The 27547-nt window shown below is 42.9% G+C and overlaps 1 protein-coding gene across 2 annotated transcripts in view; it reads left to right on the top strand.

The window, feature by feature from the left end:
* Positions 1-23579, top strand: part of Tnfrsf19 (TNF receptor superfamily member 19) — an 81761-nt gene extending 58182 nt beyond the window's left edge. The window contains exons 6-10 of one of the 2 annotated variants that reach the window (XM_027390402.2): positions 14693-14857; positions 15743-15868; positions 17391-17493; positions 18189-18531; positions 20986-23579. In XM_027390402.2, the coding sequence (XP_027246203.1) occupies positions 14693-14857; positions 15743-15868; positions 17391-17493; positions 18189-18531; positions 20986-20994 (746 nt within the window). In that variant the 3' untranslated portion in view covers positions 20995-23579. Of the gene's footprint in view, positions 1-14692; positions 14858-15742; positions 15869-17390; positions 17494-18134; positions 18532-20985 lie in introns of both variants that reach the window. The other variant, XM_027390399.2, reaches the window with a different exon arrangement.
* Positions 23580-27547: the final 3968 nt, after the last annotated feature.

Raw genomic sequence — 27547 nt, 5'->3', positions numbered from 1 at the left:
GAGATTTGAGCCCCTCTGAACTTACTCTCACCACTTCCTTGATTACTATAATGTACCCAGCCTTGATCGACAGCTTGATCCTCTCCAGCTAAAATTAAAAGGTAAAGTCCAGGAGAAAGGGAAAGCATTGAGTAAAGTATCCTCACTACTTGATATAATTTTCATGAGTTAGCTGTCTTTGAAGTTGTATGTGCTTCTGTGGGCCAGGGAATTGTTCAGACTGTTTTTCTGTGTGTGTGTTTTTGTTCCCCTTGTCCCTCCCAAGTACAAGAGTTTCTCTCCATGTGTCACTAATCCAGCATATCAGAGATGAGTGGCTAACCATGATCGGTCCCCACTTGTGACCTAATTAACTTGTCCACAGAGAGAATTGTCATTCACTCCTTTTTACTGCCACCTCTGCACATTTGAACAGTGAAGTAGACATGGACAGACACTTGTTTGAGGGAAACGGATTTCTTCTCTGCCTTCCTCCGGCTCATCAGTCCTGATCATCGGTCCTGGTCCCTTTTCCTTTCATATCCATCCTTCATGTGATTTAAAAACTGTTATCTTTGCTTCGTGTTCACATTTCTACGTATTTGTTGTTAATCAGTCCAAGCCATTAAAAGACAAATTTCTAACACATCTTGATACAGACAGCCTGCTGGATGCTAGTTTGTATCTGAGTTATTTGAACCCTGTTTGACTATAGTCTGCTGTAACTGGCTGAGACTCTTAACTTGATGCAAGAACAGGTTACAGTCTACACATCAGGTTAGGTTGTAGTTCACAATGACAGTGACAACATTAGGCCGAACTGTACAAAATATGGCCTCAGTGAAACTAGGGGAGGAAAACCTCTTCTAGTTCGTTCTGTTTATTGAGTACATCTCTATACTTAGGGAAAGAGTCTGAAATCTCATACAGAAATTATAGCCAAGTGTAATACTATCATTCACACAGAATTCTCTGTGTTTCATGATAAGTAAGTACATCGGTCACTTTGTTGCTGTAGCAAAAAAGTGGGAAAAGAAACTAAAAGGGCCCTGTCCATCAGAGTTGGGAAGGCTGGTGGCAGGCAGTTCATGTTTATCAAGGTGGGAAGGCATAGTGAAAGGAAATCCACATCCATCAGAATGGAGAAGGCATGGTGGCAGGAAGTCCACTCCCATCAGTGGGAAGGCACGGTGGCAGGTGCATGAGACACTGGTCACATTGTGTCTGCCATCAGGAAACAGACAGATAAATTCTGCTTCTCAATTGTTGGTCCTCTTTTTTGGTAAGTCCAAGACCCTGGCCTGTGGAATGCCATTGCCACATTCAGGGTGGGTTCTTTCCACCTCAGTTTAACCTCTCTGGAAACATCCTCATAGATGTGCCCAGAGACTGCATGTCCCAGGTGACTCCCTTGAATGAGAGTGTTCACTATCAGGGCTCCCTTAAAGTTTTGGCAGGTGGCCCTCACTGAGCTTGTCTGAACTAGCCCTGTAATTGACAGATAAGTTCAATGTTCTTGTTAGCCTGTCAAAGAACTTTCCCCAAAGCATTGTATTAGTTGTGGCTTATCATTTCCATTCAAATAATCCTTAAAGACTGATTATTTTGCTAGTTGTTATAAAGTATTGGTTAACGTCACTGGATAACTTTGGTAAAGTTCTTTGTAGTGTCCACATTGTTCACAGAAAAGGAAAGTCCACCTTCGGAGAAAACATTTGGCTTTTTCTCTACCATTAGTTTTGCTTCCTAATTTGCTGTGAGATGTGAGATGCTGTATGCTGTGACTATGTTTTGCTCTCACTGGTTGATAAATAAAGCTGCTTTGGCTTTTGGCAACATGAAAGAGAGAGGGCCAGGTAGGAAATCCAAGCAGAGAGACAGGAGAAGAAGCATGGAGTCTGAAAGATGCCAGCCAGCTACCGGGGAAGGAAGACATGTGGAAAATGAGGTAACAAAACACGAACCACATGGCAAAGCATAGATACAAAAAAAAAAAAAACAATGGGTTAATTTAAATATAAGAAATAGCTAATAATAAGCCTGAGCCATTGGCCAGCCATTTGTAAGTAATATTAAGCCTCTGAGTGACTATTCTGGAATGGCAGGCAGAAGAGAAACCTCTGATGACATTAATTTTCCAGGACTTTGGAAATGTGAGTACCCAACCACATACAATTCCCTGCAGCCCATTCCATCAATTCCAGGGTGTAGTCAATGGTCCTGCTTCATATAATCTCATTCTCTTCGTGAGTTGTGTTCCTTACATAGGTAGCTTCAGTTGCGTTTAAAGGGACTACAGACACCCAACAACATAATAATCACAATATCCAGTTCCAAATAGTAGGGAGAATGCTTGGTGAATTTACAGAGATATGCTGTGTGTTGGGAACCATGCTGATCCCTTGAGAGCAATGTTCCTCTAGGATCTAGAGTCTAGATGCTCACAAAAATCCTACTAGCGTTCAAATATAGACTTGGTTGTAAATCCCTTAACCATTTAAATGTACAGCACATGCCAGGAATATTTAAAGCAGACAATGTGGGAAAGCTAAAGGAGTAGAGGCCACCTGATGTCTTATGTGGACCAATGGAAGATGGTTTCCAGATAAATCCCTTTAATCTTTGTCCAACTCAGTGGGTGTTTTGACTTGTGTCTGTTGCAGCCGTATAAATCTTACAGAAAACTCTGTCTGTTTTCCCGGAAGCAAATGCTCAGCTTGATAAACAAGCAGTCCTTTGCATTTTTCACAAAATCTGCCCCTCCAGAGCACAGCAGATATCATATCAGCCTCTGGGGGTTGTACTTGTTTGCTTTTTCTTTGTTAGTAAAATTGAGTGCTCCGAGCACAGCTTTAAGATGAGTTTGTAGGAAGTATTTGTTCCATACAACCTGCTCGTTCTAGATAAATTATATAAATTTATCTAGAAAGTCACTGGTAGCACTTTATAGTCAGTTCTAATTAAAACAATACCTCTTTAAAATTAAATACTGACATCTTTCCTTTAATCCCTTGCTTCCTGGCAGTGTTCTGGCTAGTTCAGTATCAGCTACACACCTTGTTTCTCACTATGCTTTAGCAAAAATTTGAGTGCAGAGCTAAGGCACCGATTGGAAATGCTAGGGTGAAATTGCAATCAAAGAAGCTTTTCTCATAACAGCCTCCTGCTGTAAGCGAAGCAGCGACACACTCTGATGCATGTAATTGCAAGGCCTGAACCTCCACTTCTAGAATCCAGAAGACAGAAAAGTGATAAGGTAAATCATCTTTGAACTTCCACTGTAGGCATATCTCTTAAGATGTCATTTAGGAGAAAGTTGAGTCTATGGTCAATAAATGTGTATAACTATTTGTTTTCACCAAATAAAAATAAAAGGAAGGGCCTGCAGGATGGCTCAGTGGGTAAAGACACATGCTTCCAAGCTTGACAACTTGAGTTTGATTCCCAGGACTCCTAGTAGAGGGAGAAAGCCAGCCCCCACAAGTTGTTCTCTGACCTCCATGAGTGCACAATGACATGCATGCACCCTCCAAAAAAAAAATAATAAAAATAACTTAAAAAATAGAAACTTAAATAACCTCCGTCTCATACAGTGCAGTTTAGAGGGCCCACCAGTGTCTTTGAAGGATGTGATGGGTTCTGTTTGTTCCAGGCTCTGCCTGTGACATTACCTACACTGTTTTTGCCTTCACACATAATGCAGAAACACAACTGGGAAATGCAGATGCAAAGCTGTACTTGGTGGGAGGGTCCTTCTCAAAATGAAATACTGAAGAATCAGTCACTGGCTTGACCATTAAAACCAAGGCAGCTTGGAGCCATCAGGGCTCTGCCTCAGGCTCTTGGCATCTAAAGCATGAAAGGGACTGGCAAGGAGAGGAACTGGGGTGGACAAGCAGGCTCTGGAGTTCGTGTTTGTGAACATTGCATTCCTCTCAGAGGAGCTGCTCTGGTGTGACTTTCTCTGCTTTTGGTGTGCACTGGGTCCAAAAGCAAAGCTGAGTGCGAACGGTACTGAGCACTGACTGGAAACAGCCCACAGAGTGTTTGACAACAGTGGTCTGACGGAGTAAAATTGCTTCCACTTCGTGCACACAGCTGTCTGTCCTAGGTACAGCCTTTAGAAGAGTGGCTGGCCAGTGCTCCCCAGTCTCAGCTGCTGATAAGCAGCAATATCAGCAAACATACACACATACACAAAACCCAGACAGACAGACAGACAGACAGACAGACAGACAGACAGACAGACAGAATGATTTCTTAGGGAAACATACAAATTCTTCTATAACCCTTTTGTTGTCATTCACTTGAAAAATTATCTTTTTCTGGTTTAACTGGGTTGCCATTTGGTAGGGATTGCAATCAAATATGGCATCACTGAGTTATCTAGTCTTCTGAGCAATAGCAAGTCTCCCAATCTCCAAACATTGGATGTCTTCCTATGTACTTTGTGTTTTAAGTGTTTCTTAATGGAATTTTATAGTTTTCATTGTACAAATATTGGTGCCATCAGGGCTCTACTTCGGGTTCCCAGTGTCTAAAGCATGGAAGGAGCAGTGTGGTTCTGGGTTTCTAAGTGCTTTAGTCTTTTTAATGACTTTGCAAACAGAATTGTTCTTTTCCTTTTTCTTTCTTGCTTTCTGTTTGTTTTGTTTTTAAGCAGCAACACTGTGCCTAAGAGGCTGGTCTCGAATGCAGACATCTACCTGCCCCTGCCTCCTGAGTGCTGGGATTAAAGAAAGGCAAGCACCACCACACTTGATGTGCATTTTCTTTTTTGGTTCATTGCTAACACTATGTAAAATATAACTGCCTTTGCACATTTATTTGTACCTTGCAAATCCGTCGAATTCTCTTGTTCTTTCTTACCATTTTTAGTAATGCTCATGGTTTTCTGCATATATGATCACATCATTTGCAAACAGAGATGGTTTTAATCCTTCCTTATAGTCTGGATGCTAGTTAATTGTTAGTTAGCTAGCTGTTAGTTTTGTTTTTCTTGGTTGATTCCTCTGGCCAGGTCTCCAAATATTATGATGGTTAGAAATGGTAACAGTAGACACCTTTGGCTGCTTAATTTTCAAAGCACTCAATTTCCTCCCCACATAAAATGTCAGCTGTGCAATGCCCTAAGTGGTTTCTAGCATCTTGAGGAGGATCCTGTTGCTTCTTTGTTTTTAATCAGGAAAAGAGGCTGTATTTGGTCAAGTGATTTTGGTGGCGGGTAGAGGGAGGCTTTGTTGAGATTATCCTGTAGTTTTTTTCTCCTTCATTTAATTCTTATATTGATTGATTCATTAGGTAATTGATTAATTAGTCAACTAATTGATGTCTGTGATTAACCCTTGCCTTCATGGAACAAATCCTTCTTAGTTGCCTAGTCTGGGGGACTGCAGTTGTTTATAGTGCTCTTATAAAAACTTTTTGTTTCATTTCCTGCTCTTAATAGTTTTAACCTACGCTCTTCTTTCCCTAGCCAATCCAAAGTTTGTTGATTTTGAAGATTAAAAAAAAACACTATTGTGTTTTATTGATAATACTTTGTGGTTTTTTCTATTATATTTTATTGCTCTCAGCTCTATTCTTTACAAAGTTTTAGAATGGAAGAATAGATTATGAATTATTAATTTTCTCTTTTTTAAACTCAGTCATTCATTGCTGTAAACAGTACAGATTTTGCCACATCCTACAAATTTTGGTAATTGTATTTTGATTCATCTCAAATTATTTTCTAATTCCCTTGCCATTTCGTTCATGGTTTGTCTACTATTTAGAAATATGTTGTTAGCATACCAAGTATTTGCAAATTTTTCCAATTTCTTCCTTCTGTGATCTCTGATTTTATTCCACTCTGTTTGGAAGATATTTCACACGATTTCAGGCATTTCAGATTTGTTGACACCCCCTTTGTGACTGTCCCGTACGTGCTGGAGACTATTGATCCCAGTATTGTCAAGCATTTTCCATTCTCCTTATAGAACAGTCCAAATCCGTCACATAAGTTAGTAAATTCCCACATGAGCTAGCTCTGCCCAGCAGCTGTGACATTGTTTCCTTCAACCCCTGGTCTCATTCTTTTTCAGGAACTATTTTTGACTGACTTGTTCAGATAAGTTTAATTACTATAATTTCGGTAATGAATGTTTGGAGAGGATGTGCAACAATGGCAATGTGTGTTTGTGGAAAGTTTTAAAATATGTTGAAAAAGCTTGTATATGAGCATTCATGGCACATGACCTAAAGTAGCTATGAGGCTTCAAAATTTGTTTGATGATCTTTGGATCATCAGACGAGCGAACAAACCAAATACAGTGCAACAGTTTAGTGAAATATTATTCAGCCATTAAAAGGAGTGAATTCTGTAACATCTAGATGTGTAGATGAACCTTGAAAATATTAAGTAACAAAAGCCAGACACAATGGCCATCCACGTCTATTGTGTAATTTCATTTATGCAGAAACGCATGGAGTAGTTGATTTCATAGCAACAGAAAGCAGCTTAATGCCTGCCAAGGTTTGAGTGAAGAAGTGATTGTTTAGGGGATGGTGTGTGGGGATATATTAGTGATGAACATGTTCTAGAATTAGCCACAGTCGCCACACAACACAGTGAATATCCTCAGTGTCTTTGCCACAGAACCTTGTTCATATGTTGTGACAGTGAGAAAATAAGGGTCAGTGAGGTGGCTCAGTGGGAAAAGATTCTTGCCGCCAAACCTGGAGACCAGAGTTCTGAGTTTCCTCCCCATGACCCACATGCACGACATGGCACTCATGCTCGGACACAATACACACAAGAAGCAATAAGATAAGAAAAGGCGCAAAACACTAAATCAAAGAATGTAAATGTTTACACAGTTTCAATTAAAATAGAATTATATCACTTTCCTCCTTCCCTCCCTCCAGAAAAAAAATCTATTTCTAAAATATAAATATAGCTATAGATAGAAAAACAAACATAAAAATCTTATTTTGAAATAATGTTTCTATCAGTTATTAAAATAATAAAGATCAAAGTCTAGAGTGAAGAAAATGTGAATGACTAAGGCTTATGCTCATCCATCATTAGAATTCTTGGTATGAAGTGGATGAAAAACACAACTATTTTGTTCATTGGCAAACTGTGGCACATCTGGACTTCGTATGCTGAATGTTATTGTGGATTTTCTATTTCTTTCACCAGTTTAGTTGAACAAGATAAAGTCTTTGCTCTGAGGCTGTGCTCTTGCCTCACTAAAACAGCAAGGGCTCTTTGTTAGCAGCTTTTATGGTCATTAAAGAGCATGGCTAGAAATAATTCATCAGGTTCTCATTGTGCCAAACCTTTATTCATTTTGGATGTTGGTTGTTGGTAATGGTGGAAATCACAAAAAGCAGTGGAACGAATTGTAGTTTACTTGAAACAAATCTAAAAGTAAGATAGATAAAATATCCTATTGAGAAATAGTGTAAGATGTCTGAATTGCACTTATTCCAGAATTATGAATAGAATTAATTGCCTATGCCAAAATATGGCCATCAGCAAGGAAGAATATTGATGCTTCCTACTGTGTCACAGTTTGCAGAGTGCTATCTCACACAGTGCAAACCCAGATTAGTATCTTCGTTGTACTACCACTCTAAAGAACATACAAGGCATTAGTGAGATCCTAAAAACAATAGCCCAAACCCAAAGCATCATTAGTCCATTCATTACTTGTTCCTTCAAACAGTAGTAGCAATACTGATCTAATGATGTAATGTGTACTTTAAAAGTAGTTTTAGGACTAATTCTAGAAGCCATCTGTTGCTTCTCATTGTAGTTAAAATTCAGTAGCCTCTTTATTCTTAGGGATAAAGTGAGTTGAACTTGATAAGCCATATTTGTGCTTGATATTAGGTCAAAATACAATGTATATGTCAGCTGCTTAACTAGAATTTATCTTCCTGTACAAAACTCAAGCCAATCATCCCTTACACTACATTTGGCATACATGTTTTATTCTAAGTGGTTGTAAAGAATTTAGCTTAATGTAAAAACACTAGCATAGGTTGGGCCTGGGGAGATGAATCACCATTTAAAATGCTGTCTATAAAAGCGGCAAACTTGAGGCTCAGAGTTTAGATCCCCAGAACCACGCAGACCCTGGGTGGACAGGGTGGACTATCAGTCGTTTCCTACTGGGAAGGGAGAGACAAGGGATCCCTGGAACAAGCTGGCTAGCTAGACTAGCCATATGGATGAGCTCTGAGAGACCTTGCCTCAATGAACAAGGTGAAGAGCAATCCAGGAAGACTTCCTAAGAACTCACACATATGCACATGCACATATAAATGTTCCCACATATATATGTGAACATATTTATATGTACACACACACACACACACACACACACACACACACACACACACACGTATGTAGGGGGGAGAGATGCACAACACACATGCATGCCCACCATGCTCACATGGAAAAGGAAGAAAAAGGTTTAAGCTTAAGAATCTAGCAAACCTAGGATTAAATATTTCCCAACTTACTATTTACATGAAAAAGAATGTGTGTATTTCCTTAAGTATGAAACCTTACCGGGAAGCATTATGATAACACTTAGAAAGTGAGAGGTCAGGGTTGAACAGATGCTGCTAGCTGTAATGGTCTTAATGAGAACTTAGGGAATGCTTTGCAGAAGATGAATGTGGGCTCTTGTTAGCAATTCTCTAGCTGATCTCAACATTTTTTCCCTCCCCCGACCTAGTGTGTGATAGGGTCGGGATAAGTAGGTGTTAATATGCCTAATTTGAATAAGATGGTGTGAATGCTTATTGGTTCCCTTAATAATTACCTTGGCACCAGATTAGCTTTGGTTGGATAGAAGACATGACTTCTGGGCATTTCTGTAGATCAGCTATCATTTTCTGTGAGGAGTTAGTTAAGATCAAATTTGGCACCTCTCCAGGATGGCTTCATGAGTTGTCATTACAAGGGGAGGTTGAGCTTTTGTTGGGTGTTCATTGTGAGGATGAGGTCATGATCTTCAGGGTTTGCATACTGATCAAGCCAAGCAGTCCTTGATTCTCTCTTTCTCCTCTCTCTCTCTCTCTCTCTCTCTCTCTCTCTCTCTCTCTCTCTCAAGCCAAGCAGTCCTTGATTCTCTCTTTCTCCTTTCTCTCTCTCTCTCTCTCTCTCTCTGCTCACAGTAAGGCTGTAATGGCGGTAATGCCTCCTCTTTGTAAACACAGCAAAGGCTGTAAACAAAGCTGCTCTTTGCTCAAGCTATTTCCATCTGCACTGCCACCAGACAGGAAGTACTCAGTACACAGTCTCATCTCATTGACCTACAAGGCCTCATAGAATCAATGTTTTGGAGTACTCAGAGGCTGGGGTTTCTTCAGCAATTACTCCTTTGCTCTGCTGTTCAAGACGAAAGAGTATGCCAGAATCCCTTGGAGGCAATACAAGTAAATAGTAAACAAGTTTAGCAAGAGCCATTGCCTTGTGTAAGGGATGTAACTACTAGGGAAGAGGCCAACCCAATGTACTGAAGAACTCAAAACTATTTCTGCCAAAGTAAAACAGAAGTTTTGTGCCAGCCCAGCCAGCTGCGCCAGGGAGCATTTCTGCTGGGTGAGTTCAGAGAACAGCTTCCCACCCTGGTGCTGGCCCAGCCTTACCAATATACCTCACTTGTTAGGTCTCTTGCTTTCCCTACTTCCAGTTCACAGGTCACAGTGGATGGGAAGTCTGGAGAATGATTTGTCCGTGAACTGAGATGATCCACACATCTCTACCCATTCCCAATAACCTGACCCTAGACATTGTCAGCCTAGCTGCAAAGGAGGCTGGAAGCATGGCCTCTTTCCAAGCCAGCCTAACTGCAGTCCAGAGAATAACAATGAGCCAAAGTGAAATGTGTAGAATGTCGGGGACAGTACTGTCATGGAGGAAGAGAAAGCAGGGGGAAGGGTGAACCCCTGGGGATTGCTAGTGCAGCTTTAGTTCAGTGAGTAGCATCACCCAGCAAATGACAGCTGAGGGAGTGAACTGCATGGCCATGTGGGAAGAGCAGACAGGGGCAATGACAGATAGGGAAGATTTAGGAGGCGTAGTAGTCATTTTGCTCCTTGTTAAGACCCAGTGCCTCACAAAATGCAGCTTAAGGGAGGCAGTGTTTATTTGGGGTCATGGCCCGGGATACAGTCCGTCATGGTGCCAAAGACATGGCAGTGGGACCAGCTCCTGCCAGTGGCAACATGAGACTGCTTGTTCACATCTCGGTGAATCAGGAAGAGAGAGGGATACTGGTGTTCAATTGGCTCTCTCCTTTACCCTTTTAAACCCCACCACATGGAATGATACTGCCCACGATCAGAGTGGGTCTTCCTCAATCTTCTCTTCAGACATCCTCACATGTTTGTACCTCACTAATGTCCTAAATGTTTCTTAATTCAGAAATAAGATGACAGTCCAAATTAGCCATCACATGAGAGAAATGGATTTTTCTTTAGGAGAGATGGCCATGGTTGTAATGAGGAGCCCATCTGGGTCTGTTGAGCTCTAATGTACCTCATACCCATGGAGACAGCTAGCAACCACCATCTATGTGAACCTGAGATGTGAGCCATATGAACCTGGAGCTCAGAAAAAGCAGCCCAGAAGTCAGACAGCCATGGGGTTCAGTGATCTGCTTCTCTGTCTAGTTTAAAGTGTAAAGTCTCAACTTCACAGGGGTTCAGGGCCTGCAGAATAAGCTCCTCTTGTTCTACCCTGGAGGAAACATACTCAGGAAGGAGAAAGGTTTGTTAATGCCCGAGTGCTAAGTGGAGGAATTCCCTGTATTTTTGACCCCAGTTCTCTCCTTTCCCAGCCAGCCCTGTCTGAGCAAGGCCCCTTGTTTGGAAAGTACTCTGGATTGAAGGAAGGAACTTTCGTTTTTAAAGATGAAGTACATGGAAGCCGAAGAGGTACAGGCAGGATGGTGCAGAGAACGGAGAGTGCTGGAGGCTGGAAGCCCAGGCTGGGGCCAGGTGTGGGCTTGGCTCTTCCAGCAGCTGGCTCTGCATGTCTGTGGCCATCCGTCCTTCTCACTGAGCCCTTTTCAGGTTCAGTCATCTCCAGCCTGAAAAGTCACCTTCTCTTCCTTCCTGGTGACACCCAAGCATTATTTGGTGCCCCATGACTGCCACACCCATTCCCCATTCTTAGAGGCTACTTGGCAGATTCCAAGGTCCTCCCCTCCCCATGAAGCGGATTGGCTGAGCTGCTTATGTGAAACCAGTTCTGGCGAGGAGTGGGCTGGTTCACCCAAGTCTTGGGATGCTGCCCCTGGCTGTTTCTCTCAACAGAAGAGAGCAGGCCTTTGCATTTCATCTAATTTTACCTATTAATGTGTCTAATTCCTCACAGTCATTCATTGTGTTTGGTACTCTTAGGGTGGGGCATGTTGCTGGGGGACAGAGCACGTGTTTGACAGCTATTGATGGCTCCACCAGGCAGCAGGGCAGTACTTTGGCTGGTTTGTACCTCATTGGTCTTTTGAGGAATCCTTGACCCATCTCAGCCACAGCTTAAGAGAAGAACCCTTTCATATGGCTAATGAAGCCTCCTCTCCCCTCCCCCCTTTTGGACTTTAAAGTAAAAAGAATTGTAAGTAAATGGACTTTTTAAAGCAGGAACTTGTGTGAAGGAGTTTGGGGGCTGTTCTGAGGACTGGTTGATACTGAGCACTGGCTTCCACGGCTTCTGTAACCTCTAGACTGTGTCAGTACCACTGTGTAAAATGAGGGAAGCCGACAACAATAGCATTCCCACAGAGGGATGACTTGCCGTGAGTGTCACCTTATATATGTCCATACAAGCTGGAATGGAGCACGAGGTCCAGTGAGGACTCAAAAGCGATTGGAATCACATAGGTGCCTCATCTCCCAACATGTCCCAGATGGACAGATACTGATTCTGTGTGTGTGTGTGTGTGTGTGTGTGTGTGTGTGTGTGTGTGTGTGTGTGCAAGTTTCTTGTTCATCTTTCAATGTCCTGGGAAAATAGAGAAGGGACATGTTGACTGCACTTTTCTTTAAAATTGGTGTTCCTGTGGTAAACTGATGTCACTGACTTCACAGTGGTCTAGGTAGTGCCTTGCCTTGAAATCTTTCTCTCGCCAAGACCTCTATGTTTAGAGAAAATAAATCCTGAATTGAAAACTACCAAATCAAAAATAGAACCGTCACTTCAGGGACCCTTTTATAAGTTAGAGATAGTTCATTTTATGTTAAGGCAAGTGTGTTAACTAACACCCATTGTGGCTTGCTTATTTATTTATTTATTTATTTTTGAGGCTTAGTCTCACCAGGAATCCCAGGCTGGCCTTGAACTTGATATTTTCCTAACTCAGCCTCCCAAGTCCTGAGATTACAGTTAGGTACTAAAACACCCCACTTCTTTGGAAATGACTTTTAAAACCAATGGCACCAGAAACTAGAGCAGTGGCTTAGTGGAAACAGAGTACCAGTTGCTTTTCCAGAGGAACTGGGTTCAATCCCCAGCAGTCACATGGTGGCTCATGACCATCTCCAGGCTACCCAACTCCCTCTTTAGCCTCCAAAGGTGCTGCATACTCACGGTGATCAGACATGAATGCAGGCGAATACCCATGTGCTCCAAATAGTGAACTAAAGGCATGTATTTCCATTCCAGCCTGTAGCCCATTCTGTGCTAATTTGAGAAAAAAAGAACCAGACCACAGGGGCTCTCTAACCCAGATCTTTGGACTTCAGAATATCCCATACAGTATCAGTTGATGAGCTTAACTTAATAGTTACCATCTAGAAACCATGAACACATCAGCTCCTATCATAGAATATGTCTGGCTTTGATGGTAGAATCATGTCAGGATCCCACATGAGACGCTGGTGCAGGCCACGAAGTGCCAGGACCCTGTGTGACCACAGCCCAGGGCTGGGTCTCGGGTGACATAATGCCCTGACTTCCATAGTGTGTCTTGCCTGCCTCCCCACACGGCAACAGCCACATGGGTATCTCCAGGAAATGCATTAACCACGATTACTGCCTCAGAGACCAGGGCCACTCCTTTCCCCTGAAGTTGTCCCCCGAAGCAACTTAAGCTCAGTCTGCTTTAAACTGCAGACATTCTAATTCCAATTGAATTTTAAAATATTATATACCAATTGAAGGGGTCCGAGAATGCCACCCCAACGGACAGGCCTCTGGCTAACCACCCTGGTATGCTGGTTATTTCAGTTAAAGACATGGGGTTCGCTGTTGTAGATGCATCTAACAGGAGCAAAGTTGACTTAACTTCTCCCCAGAGATTAAACTCAGGCCAGCCAGGGAGGCAAAGATGTCACTGCGGTGAGCTGACTTGGTCACTAGGTAGTCTGCTCTTGGTCACGTGGTAGTCCCATGCGGTTCCCCAGGAGCATCACTCAAACTATTGTCTGGCCTCTGGGTCCATTCTCTCCATTCAGTGATGATCCACCTCTTCTAAGAAAAGAAAAGGGAGAAGGAAAAGAGAAGCCTATCCTCTTCTCTGTGTCCCTACAAAGATGGGCATAAGCTGGGTTTGGTAGTACAGACCTGTAATCATACAGTTGGGAGGCTGCGGGCAGGAGAGTGGAAGGTTCAAGGCCTGCCTGGGCAACTTTGTGTATTGAAATAAAAAGTAAAAGAAATCCAAGGTTCTGGGGAGATGGCTTGGTGGTCAGAGTGTTTCTGCACAAGCATGGGGTCTGGGGTTGGAACCACCCATGAAAAGGCCAGATGAGGGGCAGAGGGTTCACTCATATGCACGCACGCACACGTACACACACACACACACACACACACACACACACACACATGCACACACACACGCACGCACGCACGCACGCGCGCACACACACACACACACACACACACACATACACGAGAGAGAGGGGGGGGTGACACACGAGAGGAGCTGAGGGAGGACTGTGAATGTTTAGAGCTAGGGATGGGATGTAGCTCAGTGACAGACCTCTTGTCTGTCCCCAAGGTTCCATCATTAGGACTGAAAAAGGTGGGCACCTCTAGGCATATGAATCTCCTGAATTACCTACCTCAATTCCCTGAGCATATAAATACACGTGTGTGTCCTTTTCTCCTTTTAATCCGTGTATTGTCAGCTCCTGGCAGTAAACAGGTGAGCAGACAGAAGGAAAATCCACTCACTCCAATACTGTGGTGTGCTAAGCCCTGGGACATTTAATGATGCTATAGAGGTCAAGATGACCATCCAGCTTTCTGCTTCCCTGGGCCAAGGGCAGGGTTAGGAACCAAACCATGTGTTGAGGGCAGTATGTCCTCAGTGTTGTGGGAGCAATGGGTGACATACAGGGACATTTGGGTGTGCAAGGTGCAGGTATAACAAGAAAGAGGATGGGGTACTCGAACACCTTCAGACCTCTCAAGTTGCTTTCTCCACTTTTGTTTTTATCCTGTGGAAGCAATTGCTGATGATAGCCACTAGCTTCAGTGTGTTATGTCCGGCCTGTAGCCCACAGGCTGGGCATAGCCAAGAATAACAATGAATGGGGTCCAAAAAAAAATCCATAAACTTGCTTAGTGACTAGATTACATAGTTCTGGAATGTAACTTGATGGGTGACAAAACAGTGTCACAATGAGCTAAGGGTGGATGTGCTGGAAGCATTCCGAGCCCAGGTTGGCAGAAGGTGTGCTCACTGTCCCTTCCTGTCACTTTCAGGTACCAGCAAGGTGAACCTTGTGAAGATCTCGTCCACAGCCTCCAGCCCTCGGGACACAGCCCTGGCTGCCGTCATCTGCAGTGCTCTGGCCACCGTGCTGCTAGCCCTGCTCATCCTGTGTGTCATCTACTGCAAGAGACAGTTCATGGAGAAAAAGCCCAGCTGTAAGTCGTCCCCCCCGCCCCCCATCTTACTGTGAAGTGAGCTTGCTAGCATTGTTACACAAGGGTTCACAAGAGACCTAGCTAAGACAAGCCTCAGCAGCTATTTAGGATGCAAGGCAGATAAAAGCAGGCCTCTGCAGGGATTTCTGGGCCTCATAGGGATGCTGACAAGGCTGTGATGTCCTAAGACTACAAGGCAAAACTGAAAATTGCCTATACCCCACATTCTTAACAGGTTATTTTAAACTGTGTCTCTGTATAAGAAGGGCTAGGCAGTCCTCAGCTTGCCATTATTCAGCCTCACAAGTTTTCAATGTTATGATGGTCTGACAGCATATCCATTAAGCTGCTCTGCTTCTTCTCGCTTTCAGCCCATTTGCAGTAAATTACGTGTGCACTGTTGTGAAACGGGCTAGGCTGTAGCTTGGTGGTAGAGCACTTGCCTAACATGTGCAAGGCCCTGGGGTTTAATCCACAAGGCAGCTCACAAAGTGTCTGCAAGTCCGTCCCCAGGGCATCTGATGACCTCTTCTCACCTCCATGGGCACCAGGCATGCATGTGGCTCACAGATATACATGTAGGCAAAATACCCTTACACATAAAATAATAAGAAATATTTTAAGTATGTGTGTGCAAGTGTGATGACACAGGCTTTGTATTGATTGATTTTGCTCACTGTAGGCTAGCAGAAGTTTATGATCCAGGTTATGTTTTTCTAGACTAAGCACTAATGTTTGGAAGATTGGCATATAGTGTCTTCATTTTACAATGAGTGTCTTGGGGTAAGCAGGGGTATATAGAATAATAGTGTGGACTCGTTAAAAATACAAAATGCCAGGCTTCTTATGGAGAAGTGTTGACCGTGGGTCTCTCCTTTCCCCTAGGGTCTCTGCGGTCACAGGACATTCAGTACAATGGCTCTGAGCTGTCATGTTTTGACCAGCCTCGACTCCACCACTGCGCCCACAGACCATGCTGTCAGTGTCACCGGGACTCAGCCCAGACATATGGTGAGTTGGGTCATGAAGGGCCCGGAGGAGCCAGGAGTGTAGAATGGGGCTGCAAAACGGGGCATCGCCAAGTCCAGCCCTCATTCTTCAGAGTGGGTGGCAGCCGGTCACAGTCATGGCTGATCCATGGCAGTGACACCCCTCCACATTGGTCTGGGTGTTTCAGGTCTCTTCAGTATTAAAAAATCAGGACTATCCACAGAACTCGGGATCATGTTAGCAGCTCAGCCTTCCTCATTTAGAGTCGGTTTCACTTGCAGTCACTTCTGCCTGCTGTGTAGAGGTGGGGCTGACATCCTTGTGTATTAGTCAGGGTTTCTATTGTTGTGTTGAAACACCATGACCAAAACAGCTTTAGAGGAAAGGTTTCATTTGGCTTACATATCCAGGGCTACAATCCATCAAGGGAAGTCAAGGTAGAAACTCAAACAGGATATAAACCTGGAGGTAGAAGCTGATACAGAGACCATGGATGGATGGGTGCTGCTTACTGGCTTGCTCCTCATGACTTGTTCAGCCTGCTTTCTTATAGAACAGCCAGCCCAGGTATGGCTCCACCCACAATGGGCTGTACCACCCCCCCCCCATCAATCACTAATTAAGAAAATGCCCTACAGGCTTGCCTACAGCCCCATCTTCTGGAGACATTTTCTCAAGTGAGACTCCCTCCTCTCATGACTAGCTTGTGTCAAGTTGACATAAAACTAACCAGTACACCTGGATTACCTGGCCAATTCAAACTGAACACTAGTGTGACTGGTTTCAATGACTTCTGTGAGGAAGAGAGAAGAGAAAGGTCCAGGGTCCAGATATGCCTGCCTCTTGATCCATTGCTGGAAATAGTCATTAAGGAGAGTTGACACAGGTGGAAATGTGTCTCTGACCCAGCCAGGCAGAGGTGACATGACTTCCTCTGCCCCCATCTCGTTGGCATTGACCAGAGGTTTCTACTGTATGTCCAATCCCAGGCCTCAGCAAGGTGACCTCCTACACATAAATCCTTCATGGCTAACAGTACTTCTGGCGTCAGTCTGGCCCAGTAGCCCTCTCTATTGTCCTGAGTTTGGTTTGTCTGAGTATAGTGCCTATGACAGTACCTAGTCATCTCTTGGACACTATTATCTGCTCTAGTTACTCATATTCCAGGCTGGTTAGAGTGGCCTCTTGGAATCACCCAGTGTCTCTTGGTAATGTTGCAGAATGGACCATCTTAGTCCTGTATGTCACACACAGAATGAGAAGAGAATGTCTCACCCATATCCCCACTCCCTCCTTCCTGGAAGGTCTCCTTGTACAGCCCAGGCTGACCTAAGTCCTCCAGCCTGCTTCAGTCTTGATATTGATGTTCAATTGTATCTCTGTATCTGACATTTTCATTCCTTATTCTGACATTTCATTCCTTATTCCAAATACTCACCCAAAGGGGATCTGCTACCTTTCCAAGAGGCCCAAGGCTTAACTGGTATGAACAAGAAAGTTCAGGAAGAAAGTCCTGTGTCTCACACTTGTCTGCCTCTCTCAGGGCCTGTTCACCTGATTCCATCCTTGTGCTGTGAGGAGGCCCGCAGCTCTGCTCGCACTGCCCTTGGCTGTGGGCTGCATTCTTCGGCTACCCTTCAGGAGAGGTAACTGCTCTTAGTCAACAATGTCATAAGCCTGTTTGCAATCTGCTTCTAGATTATCAACAACTCCCAGGAAACTGAGGGAAGAGATTCCTCTGCAGGGATTGCAGGGCCTGGGGTTGCTGATAAACCAGTACTATCTTCTGGTACTTTCTTCCCCACCCACTTCATTGTGTCTTACCTTCATAATATTTCTCTATTTTCACAAGATTTTATTTTAAAGCATATATGTGTGTTTCTGTGTGTAAGTATATACATCAATACAGGTGCCCTCAGAGGGCAAAGGCATCACCTCCCCCTGGAGCTGGAGTTACAGGTGGCTGTGAGTCTCCCAATGTGGGTGCTGGGAATTGAACTCAGGTCCTCAGGAGAGGTGTGCACATGGGCTTAGCTGCTGAGTCATCTCTCCGGCCTCTATTCGGATACACTTACACTAATTAGAAGTATGTATAAGAAGCACTTTTAAGGTCAATGGAGTAGCTGCAGTTGCCACACTGAAGCAAATTTAAAACAATAGTTAGCACTGGAATTCTCACTATGTTGGTATTGCAGCCATAGAGTTAAAAATTATAACTGCATTGCTGTTCTGTAATGGTGGCTTTTGTCACTACACAATACTTACTAACCTTCTTATGTGTGTTCAGAAATGCTGCTTCAGTGGGGGACACCATGCCAGCTTTCTTCGGGTCTGTCTCCAGGTCCATCTGCGGTGAGTTTTCTGATGGCTGGCCTCTGATACGGAATCCTGTGGAAGGCGACATCTCTCTTTGTGACTCGTATCCTGAACTCATTGGAGAAGATATCAACTCCCTCAATCCAGAAAACGAAAGCTCAACATCTCTGGATTCCAGTGGCGGTCAGGATCTGGCTGGGACAGCTGCTCCAGATTCTTCTGGAAATTTCACAGAAGCTACTGACTCGCCTAGATATGGTGATACAGTCTGGGAACAGACCCTAGCTCAGGGTGCCCAGAGGACTCCAAGCCAAGGAGGTTGGGAAGGCAGTGGCAACTTGAGCTTAGCTACACCTACGTCCTTCCAGGTAAGACAATGATGGGTATCAGAGTGTGCTACACCGGAGGGATCCAAACTGTTCCCACTGTGAAATCTGGGGAGGTAGATGAGAGATGGCTGTGTTTTGTTATTTCTCATACATTACAGAAGACTGTTTTAAAGTAAATGTCTTGTTTTCCCTAACAAACAGAACCATATTATGAGAACACAAAGGACACTCACGTGGAGTGCTTTCTGACAAAGAGGTGGCTAGTTATGGATGGCCATGGGCCCCCATCTTCGCTATTGTCAAGGCTTGACATTTCTGGGCATTTATTCACCATCAGCTTAGACAGAAATGAAGTCTCTGACTCCTCTTTCCCTCCTATGCCAGAGCCACTGTCACCTTCTTGACTGCGTTGACTCAATGTTCAGTCTGGTGAGAAACAGACTGGTGGTGGTGAGCTGGGATGGAGAGCACGGGAAGATCTCCCTGCACAGACGGTTCAAATCAGGTTCAGTGCTGGGGGTGGTCAGGAGCAGAGGAGAGTAGATGTGGGGGCTTCCTGAAGCCACAAAGCAGGGAAGTTCTCGGGAGATCTGACCCTATCTCTGCATTTTCTGGGTGAGGGTGTAACCTGGGCTAACTTTGCCTTCATGCTTATCAACGTGTCCTTAAATGATAGTGTAATCTCTCTGTAGCCAGGAGTGATGGCTTACTGGTCTTATTTTGAGCCATCCTATAATTTGTACAACTTTATTTTTTTAAGACAATGAAATCAAACAAAAAAAATTGATTTCAGCATCTTACTATTAGGAACCAAAGCATCTAGATAATTTTGTCCATTCCTTAAGTTCATTACTCGTTGACTTGATTCCACAGCATGGGCTCATTTGAAAAATCAGAGGGATCTGACTTTCTGGGAAGCAGCCCCAGGCTTACAGCACTGTGGTCTTTACCCAGTGGGAGGCTATGATTTCTGGAGCATGATGAATGTGTTTCCTGAACCAGTATCTTTACATACTCGTGTTCTTAGAAGGCCTTAAGACCACCCAGGGCCTGATGATGATGGCCCCCCTTCAGGGTGAGAAAATAGGTGTGAGAGCCACCTTTAGCCTCCATGTGTTCACATCCGTGCAGAAGGGAGCAGAGCTGAGGGATGTGGGGTGGCAGTTGTTGAGATATTTGAGAGAAAGAAACTAACCACCTGTTTTCTTGCAAGAAAAGCTTTCTTGATGGTTTTGCAATTTTATTTATTTTTTTGTTATTGGGTCAGAGAAGCACGAGTGGACATCAGGGGACAATTTGCAGGAGTCCCTATGGGATCTGGGGATTGAACTCCATGCATGGCAAGTGCTTTACCATTGAGCTATGTTGCTGGCCCTCTTGGTATTATCTATTAATGTCAACAGTGATGCTGATTATCAGGGAGATGGCTTAGCAAATAAAGGTGCTTGCCGAAGAACCTGATGACCTGAGTTTGATCCTGGGAATCTACATGGCAGAAGGAAAGAGCTGACACCTACCAATTGTTCTGACCACCAATGGCACAGCACTCCCCTCCAACACACACACACACACACACACACACACACACACACACACACACACACACACACACACTCAAAGCAATAAACAACAAACAGCTCAACAGGAAGGAACAGAACATTAGAGAAACTCTGAGAGGACCACCCAGTTTTCCAATCTGAATATGATAAAATGAGGCTGGCTTGCCTCCTGCAGTGGAGTCAACATGTTTACTATAGCATCAGTTGATCAACATATTTGGTAGGAATGTTTCCGGGCATTCAGACTTCAGAACCTCTGGTCTCTAGATAAGCTCTTTGCCTAGAAATGTTTTCCTTAGGTTTACTTATGTAACCAATGCAGATTAGTGATGAAAACGTTACCAAGGGACATTGAATGAAAACAAGGTTCTAGCCCCTTCCAGCAGCATTCAGCTGGCCGATGCCTTGTCTCTTTTTGAAGTAAGGCCACACTTTCAGTGATACAACCCCTTGTTGAGAGTTATCATTGTAAGAAGACCGTGTCTATTCCAGGGAGACCATTAAGAGCCATCCTAGTCCCTCTGTCTTTGCAAACATCTGCCAGGAATGGAAGTCTGAGGGTCTATGGCTAAGATAATCGATACAGCGGCAGTGTTCACAGGCCACCTTCATTTCTGGAGGCCACGAATAACTAATCTACAAATGTTTTAGGTGCCTTCAAATGTTTGCATGAGGTTGATGAACAAAAGAAATGGTTTTTAAGTCGTTGTGATTATTTTGGGTCACAGTGTCATCTTTCAAGTACTCAGCACATACTGGTCATCGTGTTGTTACAAAACTGTCATTTCTTTCTTGGAAGACACAGTAATGGATGCTTGAGTATGTGATACTACTCTTAGTAGCTATTTACAATCAGTTTTAGAATAACCACAAAGCAGCTTTAACATAGAAGATGCCTTTTTTTTTTTTTTAAGCCTTTTCTCTGTTGTTTTAGGATGCCTGAAGGCCATCTTCCTGAAGTGGAGGTGTGGCTGTGGACACGCCTGTGTTGAGGCTTACAGACTGAGCAGTCTTGACCTTCTATGGCTTCTGGAAGCAATAATAATCTGAACCAAGCTGGCAGCATTTCCAGCCTTTCAACCAGTTGCTTCTGAGCCAGACCAGCTGTAAGCTGAAACCCCAGTGAGAAGCAAGGAGAGACCGTAGGCGGCCGCAGGACCTGCACTTCTTCCCCAAGCAAGAACTTTAGCTGAGGGCAATTTGAAGGACCGATGGGTGGAATGTGCTGCCTGCGAAATTGTGGGAATGGTAGGACCCAGCCTGGCTCTTCCTGATGTTCATGGTGAATGAGGTTTCACGAGTCCCAGCATATAAACTTTCATAGACATTCTCTTTCAGAAACAACCCATTACCCTATGGTAAAGCTGTGGCAGATTCCTTTCTTAGATTTTAGGTGGAGCTCTGGAGATTTCTATTGAGGAAAAGCGACTTTGTCATCAGCAGAGTGGTACGCATCAGTGGTTTGAAGGAGCTTTGTAGCCCTGCCTAAATTGTAGTTTGGTGAAGTTGACTGGCCTATCTGTTATGAGCAGCTCTTTTGCTCCCCACCCCCACCCCAGTGTGTGACAGAACTGACAGGAGAGGAGGCCTGGGTTATAGAATTTGGCTGTGAATGTAGATAGACTATGGCACAAGGGGAAGAAAAGGAAAGGGCATTACCCTACTGTGCAAACCACCTACTATGCATATCCTGAAGCTTGGCTGTGCGTGCTAGGATTGCTGACTGTAGAAACGTGTTAGGTCTGCCCCTGTACTGAGCTTACAAGGCCCAGATTTCTCATATAGAAAGGAAATATTTATAAACATAGTATAATCTGCACCCAAGCTTATATGAAAGGCTTCAGCATATCCAGTGTGCTACGGAAGGGTCCTTCGTGAGAATCCAGTGTGTATTAGAACCAGATGTGGAAAAGTGTGGTTGACAGACAGTCAACAGGCTCCCTGGTGCCATGTATCTAACCAAGGCTTTGTAATACTCATGGTGTTCTTATGTGGGGGTGTTCTGTAAGGTGTTCCATATTCTTCCATGATGGCATTTCTTCCCAGACAGTCTCTAAAGCTAAGAAAGAGCTAGGACTAGTTTTTCTTTTCATCTTTACCCTATGGCTTCATTGAGCAGGATTTGCTTGGTTTCCAGTTTGAACTTATGTTATCAGATTTGGCCTCTGCCTTTCAACCCTTGTCTGTTGTTCTGTTACTTTTACACTTTAAAAAGCTAGATCTATGAGCATCAATCAGGGTGATAGAATTCACTAGCAGATCTGTTTTGAAGATGCCCTGCTTAAATCGGGCTCTTTTACCCAACCCTGAAACCAATCATTGAGATGCTGTCTTCCTAGAGTCTTTCATCTTCTGTTTCCCACTATAGTTTTCTCTCTTTGTAAGACATGAATAGAATTTAATGAGCCCCCTTCCTGTGACCTCTCTCTATTCATTATCATAGCTTTTGATGTGTGGCTTATCCATATCTATTGCTTCCCATGACATCTGTTCTTTTACCAGATGTAGGAAGAACACTGCCATAGTGTTCCATGGTAGTCCATATCTGCTTTCATGTCCACGAGGCGCCCAGTCATAACCTATTGGCATTTTGTTTGTGTGTCCCCAACCCTTATGTGAGTCTGTGTTTAGGAAAGTGATAAAATATTTAGGATTTAACCAGCTTGTAACCATGAGGATGAAAGCCGAGCTCCCCTTAATGGCCTACTCTTAATACACATGTGTGTGCCATGTTTGCAACCCAATCATCTGTGTTATGACAGAGATGATCAAAGCCAGCAGGGTTGCGTTCCTTTGTGTAACCTGAATATATTTTCCACATGCTTAGCCCTGATGGACTTCAAAGACAGACACGGGATTGGAATCGAGACTTTGGCCCCGAATCCCGAAACCTCACTTTCAATCAGAAGAGAAATGCTGAGGGTTAAAAATTGATCTCATCTGATGCTGCATTTGGAAGATCCTGGATTATCATCAGAAAGGCAGACTCCTCCCGCTGGCCACTCTAGAAACATGCAATAGTGTTTTATATTTTATACTCTAAACAAGAGGGGAAAACTGCAACCTGCACTCTCGTTATTGGAACATCTTACAAGGCTGTTTACATGGGAGCTGGAGTGCTGATGTCAGGCACTGGTCTGGAGAGGCATCTAGGCATAGGGGAAACCAGCAATACCTTTCACATGGCAGAAACAAGGACAAGATGGAGACAAGGATTTTTGGATCATTCAGGGCAAGTCATGTGTTTTCTATTTTGAATATATGGAATATATTTTGAATTGCGGGGTTTTCTACAAGAGTTACTGCTGCTGTTACTTATGATAAACACTGCTGTCTGTGTCAGAAGAAAAGGAACAGAAAAGGAAAAAAGAAACAATCATTGCTTTTAAGATAGTTTATATCAGCTTAGATATCATCACAACTGTTTTAATGCTGGAATTTATAAATTGTAAGTTATCGCTTTCCAATACAAACCTTTTTTTAATGCTTTTTAAAAATTGTGAATAAAATTGATACTTGTTATTCTTAGTCATGTGTCAAGTCAAAATAATTTTGTGGTTGTGGTTATATTTTGCTTGCTTCAAAAATTCACCTGAATGTCATGTATCATGGAGAGTGACACACAAGTCACAGTGAGGGCACACAGAGCCATTACAGAGGACAAAGAGTCATTGTAAGGGCCAAAAAGAGTTATTGTGAGGGCACATAAATCACCGCGAAGGTCACACAGTCATTGTGAAGGTTAAGCTGAGTCATTGTAAAGATCACACACAGTCATTGTGAAGGTAAAGAGGGTTGCTGGGGTTCACACAGAATAATTGCAAAGGCACAGAAGTCTTTGTAAATGTACACAAAGTTATTGTGAAGGTCACAGAAAGTCATTGTGAGCATTAAAAGGAGTCATTGTAAAGAGCATACAGTGTCATTTGTGAGGGCACTCAAAGTCATTACAAGATCACAAAAAGTCATTGTGAAGATTAAGGAGATTCATGTTGTAAGGCACACTGTCATGAAGACACATAAAATCATTGAGGTCACCAAAAGTTGTGATGGAAGGCACACAGTCAGTCATTGTGAAGTACAGTTACTATGAAGGCATACAAAGTCATCTGGAGGAAACACAAAGGATTGGGAGGGCACACAAAGTCATTGAGAGGCCATAAAAAGTCATCGTGAAAGTCACACAAAGTCGTAATAAAGATACATAAAGTTATTGTAAAAGTGACAGAGTAATTGTGAGGGCACAGAGTTATAAATGTTCATAATGAAAACCAACAGTAATTATGAATACAAAGTCATTGTGACATCACATATAGTCATTGTAAGGGCTCAAAAGTCATTGAGAGGATATACAATGTCATTGTGAAGGTCACACATTGTAGGGTATACAAAATAATTGTAATGGTCACATGGATTGTGATAGTACACAAGGTCATTTGTGAGGACATACAAGTGATTGTGAGCTCTCAAAGTCATTGTTTAGGTCACACAGAGTCATCATGAAGGAGTACAGAGTCATTGTGAGGGAACACTGAATCATTGTGAGGTTGTTATGAGGGCCCATAGCATTTCTGAGGGCACACAAGTCATTGTGAAGGTCACAAAGAGTTTTGTGAAGATTACACAGCCTCATTGTGAGGGCACACAAAGTCATTGCTTGAATCATACAGAGACATTGTGAAGGTCACAGAGATTCATTGTGAGGACACCTAAAGTCATTGTGAAGATGCTCAAAGTCATTGCTTGGATCACACAGAGTCATTGTCAAGGTCATATAAAGAGATATTGTGATAGTTACACAGTCATTGTGAAAGTCAGACATAATCATTGTGAGGGCACACAAGGTCATTGTGAGGTCACACAAGTCACTGAAGCCAAACAGAGTCCTTGTCAGAGTCACAGTCAAATTTTATTATGAGGGTATAATGTCATGATAAAGATCATAGAGATTCATTTGAGGACACTTAAATCATTGTGAAGTCACAAAAACTCATTGTGAGGGTCATACATAGTCATTGTGAAATCACACATTGTCATTGTAATGGTGAACAAAACCATTGTGAAGATAGCACAGTGTCTTTGAGAAAGATCATAATGTAATTTTGTGACTCATACAGAGTCATTGTAAGGGCACACACACTCATTGTAAAGTCACACATAGTCATTGTAAGGGTACATAAAATCATTGCTAGCATCATAGTGAGTCACTATGCATCTCACACAAAGTCATTGTTAAGGTCACACAAAATGCATGTGCATTACACAAAGAATTATGAAGACATAGCATATTGTGGGGGAATAACAAAAGTCGTTAAGGTCACACAGTGTCACCGTGTGGATACAAAGTCCTTGTGTGGGTACAAAGAGTCAGTATGAGGACACAGAAGTCATTGTGAGGCTACATGATATCATTGTAAAGATCACACAGTATCCTTGTGAGTAGCACATATAGTCATTCTGAAGGGCATACAAGTCATTTGAAGTTCATACAATGTCATTGTGAGTATCACAAAGAATCATTGTGAACATCACACAGAGTCATTGTGATGGCACACAAAGTCATTGTGAAGGTCACACTGAGGCTCTGTGAAACCACAAAGAGTCATGAGGGCACACAAATTACGGTGAAGACACATTCATTGTGAAGTCAATACAAATTCACAGTGAGGGCACTATGAGTCATTGTGAGGACATACAAAGTTACTGTGAGGGCACACAAGAGATTGTGAAATGCTCACAGAGTAATTGTGAAAGTCACAAAGTATGAGGACACACACACAGTCATTGTGAAGACACACATAGTAATTATAAGGTCACACAGTCATAATGAGTACATATAGAATCATTGTGAGGGGACACAAACTCATTGTGAAATCACTCAAGAACTCATGAAAGACACAAATTCATTGTGAAAGCACACAAAAATTACTGTGAAGGTCACACACATCATAGTGCACAAAAGTCATTGTGTAGATCACAAAGTATCATTGTGATGTCACATATAATCATTGTGAGGACACACAGTCATTGAGGGCACATACAATCATTTTCAAGATACATAAGTCATTGTGATAGCACAGAAAGTCATTGCAAATGGCTTACAACATCATTGTAAAGATCACAAAGAGTTCATTGTCAGGAGCCCAAAAAGTCATTATGATAGCACATAAGTCATTGTTAAGATCACAGAGTGTCATTGAATATCACACAGAGTTATTATGATGGCACACACACACTGTGAAGGCACACAAAGTTATTGTGGAGGTCACACAGAAATATCATGGACACATACAAATTATTCTGAGTGTAAACAAAGCCATTTTGGGGAGAATACACAAAGTATTAAGAGAGCACACAGTGTTTCTGAAAGTCATACAGAGTCATTGTGATGACCCAGAGGATCATTCTGAGGGCACAGAAGTCAATGTGATGACACACAAAAAAATGGGAAGGGTATGCAATGCCATTGTGAGGGTCAAAGAGAGTCAGTGTGAAGAGCCTACAAAAGTCATTGTGAGGTCACTCAAAGTCACAGTGAAGGTGCACAAGTAAGTATAAAAAGTCATGGGGAGTCATTAGGAATGCACAGAGACATTTTGAGGTCTAACAAAGTTATTTTTAGGATCATACAGAGTTGTGAATGTCACACAGAGTCAATGTGAAGATAAGACCACCATTGTGAGGCCACAGAGAGTCATTGGTTAAGGTCAGAAAGTCATTGTAAGAGCACACAGATTCAATGTGAGGACACACAGGCTCTTTATAAGGGCATAAAGATCACTAAATAGTCATTGTTTTGAGGACACACACAGTCATTGTGATTATCACAATGATTCATTGTTCATTTCACACAGTCATTGTGAAGGTACACAAAATTTTTGTGATAGAGTCATTGTGAGCATCAAACTGAGTTCTTGTGGATGTCCTAGAGTCATTGTGAGGGCACACATTAAACATTATAAGGTAAAGTCATTGTGAGGGTACATAAAACCATTGCAAGCATTACAGTAAGTTGTTGTTAACATCACACAAAGTCATTATGAGGGTATTGAAGTCACTGTGAAGGTCATATAGTCAGTTTTAAGGCACACAGAATAATTGCTTAGGCACACAGAGGCATAAGGGCACAGAAGTGATCATGGTGTCACAAGATGTCATTGTAAATGTCATACAGACTCATTTTGAGGGTATACAAAATCACTTTAAAGGTCACCTTCATTGTGAGCATGCACAAACTTATGGCCACACAGAATCATTGCAAAGACACAGAGTCGCCTGAGGTTACACAAGTCATTGTGAATGGAATACAATGTCGTTGTTACATTCACAAAGAGTCATAAAAGTGGACTCACAATGTCATGTTGATTGCACATAAGGCATTTTGAGGGCCACAAAGAGAAGCTGTGATGATCACATAGTCAGTTTGAGGGCAACAAAACAAAATTTGTGAGGGTATACAAAGAAAGTCATTGTGGAGATCAGATAGTTGGTGTAAA

This window comes from Cricetulus griseus (assembly GCF_003668045.3).
Source record: "Cricetulus griseus strain 17A/GY chromosome 1 unlocalized genomic scaffold, alternate assembly CriGri-PICRH-1.0 chr1_1, whole genome shotgun sequence".
Taxonomy (NCBI): domain Eukaryota; kingdom Metazoa; phylum Chordata; class Mammalia; order Rodentia; family Cricetidae; genus Cricetulus; species Cricetulus griseus.
The sequence above is the reverse complement of the archived record's forward strand: the minus strand, read 5'-3'. Positions and strand labels throughout refer to the sequence as shown.